This window comes from Anolis carolinensis, chromosome 1, assembly GCF_035594765.1.
Source record: "Anolis carolinensis isolate JA03-04 chromosome 1, rAnoCar3.1.pri, whole genome shotgun sequence".
Lineage (NCBI taxonomy): Eukaryota > Metazoa > Chordata > Lepidosauria > Squamata > Dactyloidae > Anolis > Anolis carolinensis.
The window spans coordinates 304,126,636-304,139,697 of record NC_085841.1 but is presented as its reverse complement, the minus strand read 5'-3'; the positions used below and the strand labels follow the sequence as shown (position 1 = coordinate 304,139,697).

At 42.9% G+C, this 13,062-nt stretch overlaps 1 protein-coding gene across 2 annotated transcripts in view; it reads right to left on the bottom strand.

The window, feature by feature from the left end:
• Positions 1 to 13,062, bottom strand: part of slc39a13 (solute carrier family 39 member 13) — a 21,278-nt gene extending 8,216 nt beyond the window's left edge. Inside the window, exons 1-2 of one of the 2 annotated variants that reach the window (XM_062967998.1) lie at positions 12,878 to 13,062; positions 922 to 1,194 (exon numbers count right to left, since the gene is read on the bottom strand). In XM_062967998.1, coding sequence (XP_062824068.1) covers positions 922 to 1,159 — 238 coding nt within the window. In that variant the 5' untranslated portion in view covers positions 1,160 to 1,194; positions 12,878 to 13,062. The remainder of the gene's footprint in view (positions 1 to 921; positions 1,195 to 12,877) is intronic. The other variant, XM_003214621.4, reaches the window with a different exon arrangement.

The following is a 13,062-nucleotide window of genomic DNA, read 5'->3' as shown; positions in this document are numbered from 1 at the left end:
AGTTCTGATTAGACCACTTCAGGAACATCCATGTGCATGCACCCCACCCCTGTACACATGGGACTGGTACCCAGGATTTCACCTACCCATGTCTGAAAAGTCTCTCTAGGAATTTTCTAGTTCTTCCAGGGGATTCTATGGTATGTTTCTTCCAGAAGTTACCACAGATCTGGCCTAGAGGACCTAGCAAATTCCTAGAGAGGATACCTTTCAGAATTTTCTTAGGTCACATGTGTCAAACTTAAGACCAGCAGTCCAAATCCGGCCCGCCATGTCATTTTACGTAGCCCTACAGATGCTGGATTACAATTCCTGGATTCCTCATCATTAGACACAGTGACTAGGGATGATGGGAGTTGTGATATAGTAACATATAAAACAATAGTGGGGTTTGAATACAGTGCTTGTGGGTATGACTTTGAAATGTCCTTGAACCTTTTCCCAACCTCCGAGCCACAAGAGATATTGAATTGCAATTCCCATCATCCCCAGACCGCATGGCAGATAATCAAAAGTGATGGGAGTTGTCGTTCACTAACACCTGGAGACCCAAACTGCATAAGAAACTAAAGAGCACCAGTTGCTATGTAAAAACAATTATAGTTGGCGTTCTGTATCCACAGATTCTCCATCCATGGATTCCACAGCCCCTTCAAGGCAACCATAAGGCTGATGTGGCCCTTGATGAAAATGAGTTCATATCCCCATTCTAGGTCCTCTGTGGCTACTTTATGGTAAACATCTGGCAGAAGCTGTTCATTTTATCCATAGTTTTCTGTTCTACTGTAAGTTCAAGAATGTATCACTCATGGATATGAGGGTTGTGCTGTATGTACCATTCCCAACATTCACTGGCTGAGAAGTTTGTCTGGAAAAGAGAAGCAGTAGTATCAGGCATGCTAGAGAAAGGAACTGACATACCTTCTGACTTCAGAGCTGCTCCGGTCTCCAGAGGAATGATCAACAGAGGAAAAACTCCACTCAGCCCCACCATAACTGAACCAATCAAAGAATAGATCCAGGCATCCAGGCGGTCTTCGCTGAATATGGCTCCCCAGGACTCAGCCTCCTTCTCACACAAGGGGAGTTCATGGGCCACACAGGAGACGGTAAGCAATAAGATGGAAAGGACTCCATGGATGAAAAAACCCTCACCCATTGTTGCTATGCAGCCTCAGCCTGGCTGGTTAATCCCTGAAATGCAAAAATGGAAGGAAGGAAAGGTCACACAAGTCTGTGTCTAAAACCTTTTAGCACTTCTCATCCACCTCGCTGTCATCCGACTTAAAAAAAAAAATCCCAAACTTACCAAGGATTTTATTTGTTCCCCTGATTCAATCTTTCCTTCAAAAAAACCTTAAAAGGTAAATAAGGATGACTTATACTATTATTTATTTTTCTGAAACAGGGAACTCTCACCATGAGATTAAAGTCACTGCAATCCCTGGGTATCTTCCCTTTCTGTACATATCTCCATAGTACAAAAGAGTGATATTATGAGATAAAGGAGAGACAGATGGTTCAAGGGTTGGATTATGACATTGGCAGTCAGGGTTTGAAGTTCTGCTTGGCATGGAAAACCATTGAGTGACTCTGGGCAAGGCATGATCTCCCAGGCTCAGAGGAAAGCAGAGGCAAACCTCCTGTGAAAAAATCATGCCAAGAAAAACCAATGATAAATTTGCCGTTAGGGTCAACATAAGTTGGAAATGTCATGAAAGCACACAACTACAACCAGCTACTACCACCATATATCTCCCTTGATAGCTCTTTTTCTGTGATTGAGCCTCACTTTCATCTCACTAGGGTTGTGTGCATGTAGTCTAGTCCAAGAAGAAGGCACATATCTACAAATGGGGTGTGAGTTGATGTGAAAAACTGAGTTCTTCTTTAGAAGAAGGGATTTTTTTGTGGAATGACTTGCAAGTCTATTTAAAGTTTAGACCATAAAAAACTCCAACAGTGCACGGTTTTTCTACTTATGCCAAGCAAAGACAGAGACAAATTCAAACAGCCCTCCTGACAAGTTACCAAGCACCTGTTCTCACGACTAAGATGAAGTGCTCACCTGTCTAACATGGGCACGCACTATAGAACAGCTATAAAGGATCATTCAGACATTTGCTTTGTCACAAGTGCAACTACTACTACAAGATTATCAGCCTGGTTGGAAATTCCTCTAAAGGGCCATAGTAAACCAGGCCAGAGTCAATGGTTTTTGCAAGTCACAAAAGGCACATCAGAGCACCAGGTAAAGACAAACAAATAGGCTCACATTTACACTGAACCACAAAGCATAGGTGAAGCTGTGCCGGTTATCTTTCAAACTAATTTCATTTCATAAAATTCCTGGGAAGATAAGAACTGGAGGAGAAGTAGCATATCTTAGCGAAAAAGTAGGATACAAAAATAATTAATTTGATGCTAAGTACTATGATGGGCTGGGATACAACCACTATATGTCATTGCAAGAACAGTGACCTACCGCCCAATGCTTTTTCATCCAGTCAGGACTTACCACGTTCCTCCCTTCTTGCCTATGGCAAAAACACAGCAGATGCCACCAGACTGATGGAAGTCGTAGTCTACTAAATGTAGGGCATGATGCATTTTCAGCAATTACATGAACTGAACTGACAACCATTTTGCTTGTCATCACAAGAATGTCAGCCCTGATATCTAGATACCTTTTGGCAAAGGAAAAATGTTAAATCCTGTTACTTGTCCAAAGGAGAACAGACAGATTCAATAAACTACTGAACGGTACATTGTTTATACTCGTTTCACTGATTCATTGTGTCTATTCTGGCTGGGACTAATTGAGTCCATAATTTTCAGATGGGACAACATTTATGAGGACTGTGGCTGTGATTGCCAAAAGGTCACAAACTCAACTGGATCTTGCAACAAGAAGCCACCCATGTGGGATTGCTCCAATCCCTAAGAGCAAGAAGAATTCTATTCTCCATCTTTTATCTCTTCCCTATCATGCTCAGCTTCTCCACCCTACTCAACGCACAATCACCATTTTTAAACAACACAGATACAAAAATGAGTGCGGTCTATGGTTTACAATTCCATCTGTATGTGACACTAAGTCTGGGAACGTAAGAAAGCCTGGTCATCCCAAGCATAGCTTGAATAGGACATTTAAATACTGCAGGTACCTGCTAAGAACACATGATCTCCATGGGCCACAGGTACCTGGCATTCAGTGGGTCAAAGCCAGATTGCCAAAGATTGATGCTTCAACACATTTGTGTGCTACTCAGGGGAATTTTTTTCTTCCCAGGGACATCTGCCTTGACACATACTCATATATACTACTGGTTCAGCAGTAAAATGGAACAGGGAAGTACTATTTTTATCTACCAAGACTCTGACAGATTTCTCCTACAGGAAGATGGCTATTTATAAAAGGATTCAACAAATTCATAGTGGACAGGATTGACACAATAAAAACAAAACACCCACGTTCAAAAGTAGTATCTCCAACAACCAGAGAACACTAACACCAGAAGACTAGAGAACACTAGAGAACCATTCTTCCTAATCTTGGCCTGCCTTAGAGTTGTCCCAAAACACTTGCTATAGCCACAGTGCAACCAGAGCACTGATGGGTCAAAGACAGCAAAACAATTATTTCGTTGGGTTGCTGTGTGTTGGGTTGCTGTGAGTTATGTTCTCTGAATAACGGAAGCTTCTAAGTCAAGTCTTCCCCAACCCATTGCCCTTCAGATGTGTTAAAATATAAGGTACATCTTACCTCACAAGCACGGCCATAGGAACAAGGGATGTAAAAATATGAAGAAGAGAAATACGGTATAATTTATCATTGGTGATGTGTGTGTGTGGGGGGGGGGGGGGGGGTGGGGGCTGGTACAGGAGCATTTCTAAGGAGCCCAAGTTAAGGGTGGAAAGATAGAGGGGAACTCATTCAAATCAACAGTCCCTCTTCTCACTTTTTGGGACTTTACTCCTCTCTGGTCTTTTTAAAAAATGTAATGAGTACAGCATAAAAGGTGCTGCATCTGTAATGCATCTTCATCAGGTACCCCAGCATTTAATTATACAGATACCAGTTAAGGTTTTATGAATGTCAGTTCATCCATTTGTCATCATGTTATGAAGAAAGGACTCGTCTGTATAATGAACCACTCGTGGTCAAACTCCATGTGCAGAGGTTTTGTGGCCCTTCACAAACTAAAAACACAGTGTTTATCAAAGGATTCATCCAATGGACTTGTATTCATGTTGTTATTGTGTGCCTTCAAGTCAGCTCCATCTGATGGTGACTCTGTCTATTGGTTCTCTTTGAAAGATTTAATCAGGGGGGTTTTCTCTCTTCAGCTGAGAAAGTGATTTTCCTAGGGTCTGAGTGGACATTCATTTCCCAGAGTCCTAGACCAATACTGAAACCACTACACCATTCTGGCACTACCTACATCACATGCCTCACTACACTGCCATATAATCCAATTTCTGAATCCAGATGATCTGTTTTGAACTGGATTATATGGCAGTGTAGACTCATAATCCAGTTCAAAGCAGATAATCTGGATTCAGAATCTAGATTATATGTCAGTGTAGATCCAGTCACATAAGCAAGTGGGATATAGAAAAAAGGTGTAAACTATGAGAAATCCCCCCATGTCAGTCAAACGTGGCTTTTATGCAGGAACCAAATCAGAGAGAGCTGGCCTTATGACTCTTCCTAGTCCCCAGGGGCAAAGCTTGTGGTCATGACCCAGAGGCTGAAGCAGCTTGAGTCAGAGCACATTCCATGTTGGTACATTAGAGTCAAAATCATCTCATGGCTTGTTGGAAAACAGCTGTGTTCCCTGAAGGCATCTTGCCCAAACTGTGAGCAGTGACTGCAATACAGCTTGGAGTATAAAAGATATAACTAGGATTTCTCCAGGTCAAAAAAGAAAAAGATGCCAACAGGGGGTAGTGAGCGGGGCGAAAAGGCAGCCCAAGCAAAAATAACTTCAAGCTTTGCAGATGGTAGACCAGTCCAGGACTGTGAAGCGATTTACATGACTTGAGCTGTGGTCCTATGCTTGCTTGGAAGTAAACATATCTAAGATTGCACAGTTGTGGTGGTGGTGCACCTTCAAGTCTTTTACAACTCACGGTGGCTCTCAAGCCACAGGGTTTTCTTGGCAAGATTACTGCACAGTGGGTTTCGCCTTTGAGGCTGAAAGAGCGTGACTTGTCTCTCTTGCACAGTAGAGAGCCCAAAGTGAATAAAACTCCAACTGTAAATGTGCACCAAGTCCAAAAGAAACACCAAGTAGAAATAGACCAGAGTGTTTACACATTTTGGAAGTTGCTGGGTCTCCCTGACACAAGATTTCCATTCCAGCCTATTCCAGCCATGGCCTCCTTCCAAAGCACCTGGGAAATCCAACTCCCTTCTCCATCCAGCCCTGTTTTGAGCAGCTGAGTTTCTTCTGCTCCTCCTCTGGTATCTTTGCCCTTGGCGACCACACTACTTAACATTTTTTCCTTGCCTCAAATCCCAGGCCATGCCAAACTTTAAAAATAAATTATAGGCACATTCTTCTGAAGCTCATAGGTTGTCTCTAATTATGCCAGTGAGTCCAGACAAAATGTCATTTTGTTCCCCCACAACGGAAGTAGAAATAGCAACAAGCAAACTCCTTTCCAGAGCAAGTAGTCCGGCAGTGAGTGCCTGGAGTCCAATTGGAAACCCTGACCTTCTGCCAAGAGCTACAAGGCTCTGCGGCTCCCACTCACAGTAATTCTAATACTGTTGAATCAGAAGCCCCTGTGGGATTTTCCATACTCAGAATCCTGCTCAACTAACCACAACAAGGTCCTCTCAAAAAGAGTGCATGCAGATATGGTGATATCACACAAAGAGTGCATTTATTCTTGTACTTATAACTTTATAGCGCATTACAAACACTACTCACAACAACAATGCGAGGTAGGTTATTATCCCTGTTCTACAAGTAACAATGGACAAGGGCCAGGGGAAACTATGGTCTGTTCAGATTCATCTGGGAGCTGGGTTGGCCTGATATTCTGTTCCAAAAGCCACGTCACACATTGACATCACGGCATCCTAAATAGCACCCTGACCGTTGGGGTTGGAGAAACCCAAGTCTCCAAAGGCAGGAATGTGCTAAAACATAAAGACAGGCAAATCCACAGACAGGTAATCCAAATTCTCAACCAAGAATAACAGAAGTTTCTGCCTTATTCCCCACAATTCATTCTGAAACATTAACCACCTTACATACTTTACAGCGTATCTACACTGTAGAATTAATGCAAATTGACAACACTTTTAACTGCCATGGCTCAATTCTATGTAAACTTGGGAATTGCAGTTTTACAGAGTCTTTAGACTTCTCTGCCAAAGAGTACTTGCTTCGTCACAAACTACAAATCCCATAGCTTTAAGCCATGGTAGTTAATGTGGTGTCAACACGCATTAATTTTACAGTGCAGGTGCACCGTTATTCCGGTTTTGTTATCATAGAGAAGAGAAAGAACCAATGCTAAACTCTGAAGACCAACTCCTGGGATGCTTTTTTCAACCATGCCTGTGGCTGCTAAAATTGCAGTTACAAAGGTTAGAAAAACAAAAGCTGAGATTCTCCAGAAGCATAATTCTGAAGCCCTCACAATATGTGGGCACTTTTGCGACTTTCTAAGAATAATGGAAAACACATAGTTCTGGCTACAAGTAAACTACCCTGTAGCTATTCAACTTGGGATTTGTCAGGTAGTAAAGGGAACTTTAATGAACTCACCTGAGTGAACAATAGTACCATTTGCAATATTACACTTATCAAACAGCATATAAAAGTGGGAGGAGATCACCTCAGGCAATAAGCAGCCAGACCTTGAGGCTGAAAGGCTATTCAATGTGAATCAAGGAGGCCAGTTACAACATTCACACCTGCCTCAAACAGACAAGAGTTCTTTCTCCCACCCTGGACATTCCGCAGACATATAAACCCCACTTGCCTAGTTTCCAACAGACATCACAATCTCTAGGATGCCTGCCATAGATGCGGGTGAAACGTCAGGAGATAATGCTTCTTGAACATGGTCATACAGTCCGGAAAACTCACAGCAACCCAGTGATTCTGGCCATGAAAGCCTTTAGGTAAAGGTAAAGGTTTCCCCTGACAGTTGGTGCTCATCTCCATTTCTAAGACGAAGAGCCGGCATTGTCCATAGACATCTCCAAGTCATGCGGCCGGCATGACTGCATGGAGTGCTGTTACCTTCCAGCCGGAGCGGTACCTATTGATCTACTCACATTTGCATGTTTTCAAACTGCTAGGTTGGCAGGAGCTGAGGCTAACAGCGGGCGCTCATTCCGCTCAAAGGATTTGAACCTGGGACCTTTTAGTCCGCAAGTTTAGCAGCTCAGCGCTTTAACATACTGTGCCACCAGGGGCCCCATGAAAGCCTTTAACAACACATAAAACAAACACCTTTCCTTATGCTATCCAAGCATCTATTTCTATGGCTGTTCCAACTTACAAACAAATTCAACCTAAGAGCAAACTTACAGAACCTATCTTGTTTGTGCCTATCTTGTCTCGTAACTTGGGACTGCCTGTACTGGTAATCACAACATTATATGGCCATTATCCTGTAAATTACAGATACTTTTCAGGAAGCAGCACTTCCTTTTAGTCTGTATTGAATACAAGCTTAATGAAAGAAGCAAGCTTCAGTATTACACAGAATGGGGGAGATGTTACTCTCTTGTTTTCTCTACACCATCCATAATTGTGATGTTCCACTTTATGCTAAACCAGAGTTAGACACAAAAGAAGCAAACACAGGTCAACATGCTACTGTCAGTACCATTATGGTGTTTTCAGAATGCAAAGGGGTCTGTGACAGGTGAACTTGCTTCTGGTTGAAGGAAGATTAAGGCATGTACCATTCATCATTAGACACAACATTGTTTTTGACCACCAAGCAACACTAAGATATGGTCACAGACCTTCTGGCCTCAATTTAGCCTTAATGCAGTTCTCTCTTGAATAGCAATAATGGAGACTAGCAAGTATTCACTATCCTTTCCTTAAGATAAAGGTTTTCCCCTGACATTAAGTCTACTTGTGTCCGACTCTGAGGGTTGGTGCTCATCTCCATTTCTAAGCCGAAGAGCCGGCATTGTCAATAGACACCTCCAAGGTCATGTAGCAGGCATGACTGCATGGACTTTCCTTACTGGCCTCTATATTAGCTATGATTGCTGATACTCTATTTGACAAGGACATAAGTGAAGATTATGTGCTCATGATTTTCGCGACTCAGCTATTCTGACATTAAATACTAATTTTGTTCCTGCTTCTTGTCCCACCAGATAAAGTAATTAACAGAGCAAGGCTACCATGACTGACTAATCACCATGCAAAGGGATCTTGTAACATTTTTCAGAATAACTGAGATAAAGCAGGTTTTAACATGAGCTTTTGCAGATGATGTCTGAAAAAATAGACCCAGTTTAAGAAAGACTTCCAAGGGTTATTTCTTTTATTTAGTTTCAAAAGCGATATACGATCCCTTTGCAGACTAGGTTTTCCAAACTAACACAACAAAGTCACTTTTTTTGTGACGGGAGCGACTTGAGAAACTGCAAGTCGCTTTTGGTGTGGGAGAATTGGCTGTCTGCAAAGACATTGCCCAGGAGATGAATGGATGTTTTGATGTTTTACCATCTTTGTGGGAGGCTTCTCTCATATCCCTGCATGGGGAGCTGGAGCTGACAGAGGGAGCTCATCTACACTCTCCCTGGATTCGAACAGGCAACCTTCAGGTCAGCAACCCAACCTTCACTGAATAACCATCAATTACTAAACATATAAATGTGATACTTTGATTATCTTGGGAATATATGATAAAGTACTACCACCCTCCGGAGTCTGTTCAAGGACAATTCCCATTGTCCCTCACCTCTTGCTAATGCAGGTTACATTGAATGAGGGCCGAAGTCAAAGAATATTAATTTCTGCACCTTGATTTGAGCTTTATGCTAAATTATCATGAGATGCAATTCTTCATTGCCATTTCATCCTCGTTTTTAATTTTTTTAAATTTCTGCTCATGTGTATATAATCCCCAGCACTGAGGAAAACATTTCATAACACTCTGTTGCACCCACCTTTGACAAGCCCCACAATTCCAAATACTGTAATTTAAAGCATAAAACTTCCACCAAACAGCATTCAATTAAATGTATCCCAGTTCAGCTATCTTCATGAGATACGCCATTGCAACTCTTCTCTCTCATGAATTTGGAGAGAGCTGTTCAGCAGTGGAACTCTCTGCTCTGGAGTGTGGTGGAGGCTCCTTCTTTGGAGGTTTTTAAAGCAGAGGCTGGATGGTCATCTGGTGAGGATGCTTTGAATGTGATTTTCCTGCATCTTGGATGAGGGTTGGACTGGATGGCCCACAAGGTCTCTTCCAACTCTATGATTCTATGTTTTTTTATCGTGTCAGAAGCGACTTGAGAACATACGGCAATTTGCTTCTGGTGTGAAAGACGTTGCTCAGGGGATGCCTGGATGTGTTACCATCCTGTGGAAGGCTTCTCTCATGTCCCTGCAAGCTAAAGCTGACAGACGGGAACTCATTGCGTCTTGCAGATTTGAGCCGGCAACCTTCAGGTCAGCAACCCAACCTTCAGTCAGCAGTTCAGACGGCACAAAGGTTTAACCCATTGTGCCACTGCAGCTCCTAATACACCCATGATACCTTTTGCCAACTGAAAGTAGATAAAGTGAAACCCTTTCCCTTTGGCCTCTTCCACACACATTATCTGCTTTGAACTGGGATATGTGGAAGTGTGGACTCAGATAAGCCAGTTCAAAGCAGATATGGTAGGATTTCCTGCCTCGATATTCTGGGTCATATGGCTGTGTGGAAGGGCCCTCAATCCGTGGAGCTCCCTGTCGGCCGTGGATACCCTCAGCTCCTTCAAGGTCAAGCCAGTCACTTCAAGGACTCATTATGTGGCCAGTAGTAGTAGTAGTAATAATAATAATAATAATAATAATAATAATAATAAAAACATGGGTGTTCTGGTGTGCCTTTGATTAAATAGTCTCACTAGATACTCGGCCCCAATTATAACTCACTATCAGCTACTGCACTTTATCATTGTCCCTTGCCCTATAGGTTTTAGTGTTTCATTGATACTGCTCTTCCGCCCCTATTTGTGATTGACCTTACACCATCCACAAGCCCTACTCAGAGTTCTATGCACAATTTTTACCCTCTGAATGTTCAGTAATTATTATTGCTCAGGTTTTCAATCGCTGTTTGTTTAAATTTTATTGATCCTTGTTTTAATCTATGTTGTTTGGGCTTGTCCCCAAGTGAGCCGTCCCAAGTCCCTTCGGGGAGATGGAGGTGGGATATAAACATTAAGTTATTATTATTAATAATAATAACAATAACTTTATTTTTATACCCCGCCACCATCTCCCAAATGGGACTCGGGGCGGCTTACACATGTGGCAAATGCTCCAAAGTAAAATGCAAATGATCCAAAGTAAAAACATAGGTAAAGTAAAAACAATAAAAGTAACAAAGCAGGTAAAAACACAATTAAAATATAACATAATAATATCAAACAGCCACGTAAACAATATTCAGCGAAACCAATTGCCATGGTACAATGGGAGTGATCAAAATATACATTTATTTATTTATTTACTTACTTACAGTATTTATACCCCTCCCTTCTCACCCCGAAGGGGACTCAGAACGGCTTACAGAACACATATATGGCAAACATTCAATGCCGATTATACAATTAACGACAGACAACACAAACAGAGGTAAAGGCAGCTGTCCCATCTTATTTCCGGCATCTTGGAGGCTGTGCTCGACTCTGGCCACGGAATCGAACCATGCCGAGAAGCCTTCCTCCGACTACTCTCCTTAAGGGCACCTTTATTACCTCCCTGCTAAAAGTGGTACCTATTTATCTACTCGCATTTCTGCTTTTGACTTGCTAGGTGGGCAGGTGACCTGGGGCTAACGGTGAATGCTCACCCCGTTAATAATAATATAGTATGTGGGATACAAATAATAATAATTAATAAAGGATGTGGAATACAAATATTATTATTATTATTCTTATTAATAATAACAATAACCTGGCTATGGCTCATGAATGGGACACTGAAGAAGGAGACAGAAGGCCTGATCCTTGCAGCCCAGGAGCAAGCCATCAGAACAAACGCAATTAAGGCCAAGATCGAAAAATCAGCTGATGACCCAAAATGCAGACTGTGCAAGGAAACCGATGAAACCATTGATCATATCCTCAGCTGCTGTAATAAAATTGCACAGACTACAAACAGAGGCACAACTACGTGGCCCAAATGATTCATTGGAACTTATGCCTCAAGTACCACCTCCCAGCAGAAAAGAACTGGTGGGATCACAAACCTGCAAAAGTATTGGAAAATGAGCACGCAAAGATACTGTGTGACTTCTAAATCCAGACTGACAAAGTTCTGGAACACAACACACCAGACATCACAGTTGTGGAAAAGAAAAAGGTTTGGATCATTGATGTTGCCACCCCAGGTGACAGTCGCACTGACGAAAAACAACAGGAAAAACTCAGCCACTATCAGGACCTCAAGATCGAACTTCAAAGACTCTGGCAGAAACCAGTGCAGGTGGTCCCGGTGGTGATCGGCATGTTGGGTGCCGTGCCAAAAGATCTCAGCCGGCATTTGGAAACAATAGACATTGACAAAATTACGATCTGCCAACTGCAAAAGGCCACCCTGCTGGGCTCTAGACGCATCATCCGAAAATACATCACACAGTCCTAGACACTTGGGAAGAGTTCTACTTGTGATTTTGTGATACGAAATCCAGCATGTCTATCTTGTTTGATGTGTCATACAATAAAATACAGCAGAGTCTCACTTATCCAACACTTACTTATCCAATGTTCTGGATTATCCAACGCATTTTTGTAATCAATGTTTTCAATACATCGTGATATTTTGGTGCTAAATTCATAAATACAGTAATTACTACATAGCATTACTGCGTATTGAACTACCTTTTCTGTCAAATTTGTTGTGTAACATGATGTTTTGGTGCTTAATTTGTAAAATTATAACTTTATTTGATGTTTAATAGGCTTTTCCTTAATCCCTCCTTATTATCCAACATATTCGTTTATCCAACGTTCTGCCGGCCCGTTTATGTTGGATAAGTGAGACTCTACTGTAATAATATAGTCCGTGGAATAATAATAATAATAATAATAATAAGGGCTGGATGAAAGTGCCAGATGATGGTAGCGGAATGATGAAAGTAACTTTAAATAAGGAGATGGGAGGTGAAGCATGACTTGCTGCGGCTCGGGTGGCAATTCTGCCAATTCTATAATGGTATCCCATCCTTATATAAAATGAGAAAATCACGGTTGGCTTTGGGGACTTTTAAAAAAAGTTATTTCCAAGCCGTGGATAGCTGGATCCGAGGAAGCAAGGCCCGCGGGTACGGAGGGCTGGTTGTACAAGACCTGAGCAGTCTGAATAGATATAAAAAGGATGAGGCTGGGATGGCACAAGGGAGTGGAGCAGCATCTGTTTTGCAAAGGTCAGCGGAGGCGAAGAGCGGACGCGGCCCCAGGCAAGGACTCAAAGCGCAAGTGGAAGGCACTGGACGCCGCTCTCTCTCCCTCTCTGCCGCTGCGGATGCTCCTCCATCTCTTCCTCGGGCAGCACCCTATCCTGGGTGGGAAAGTTGCGGGTCCCGCACAACGCTGGCTCAAGAGAGCGCTCCCCGAAGCGGACCCCAACTTTTCCACCCTCCCCTTCCCCTCCCCTTCGCTTACCGTGCGAGAGCGGGGAGCTCCGGGCTGCCCCTGCCATCCAGCTGCGTCGCCGCCGCCACTTGGGATTGGCCACGCCCCTCCAGTCTTGGCCACGCCCCCCTCCCGACTCGGCCACGTCGGTCCCAGCCTCCACCCCGACGGAGCTCTTAATGCGAGCGCCACTTCCGATGCTTCCGAAGCGGAAC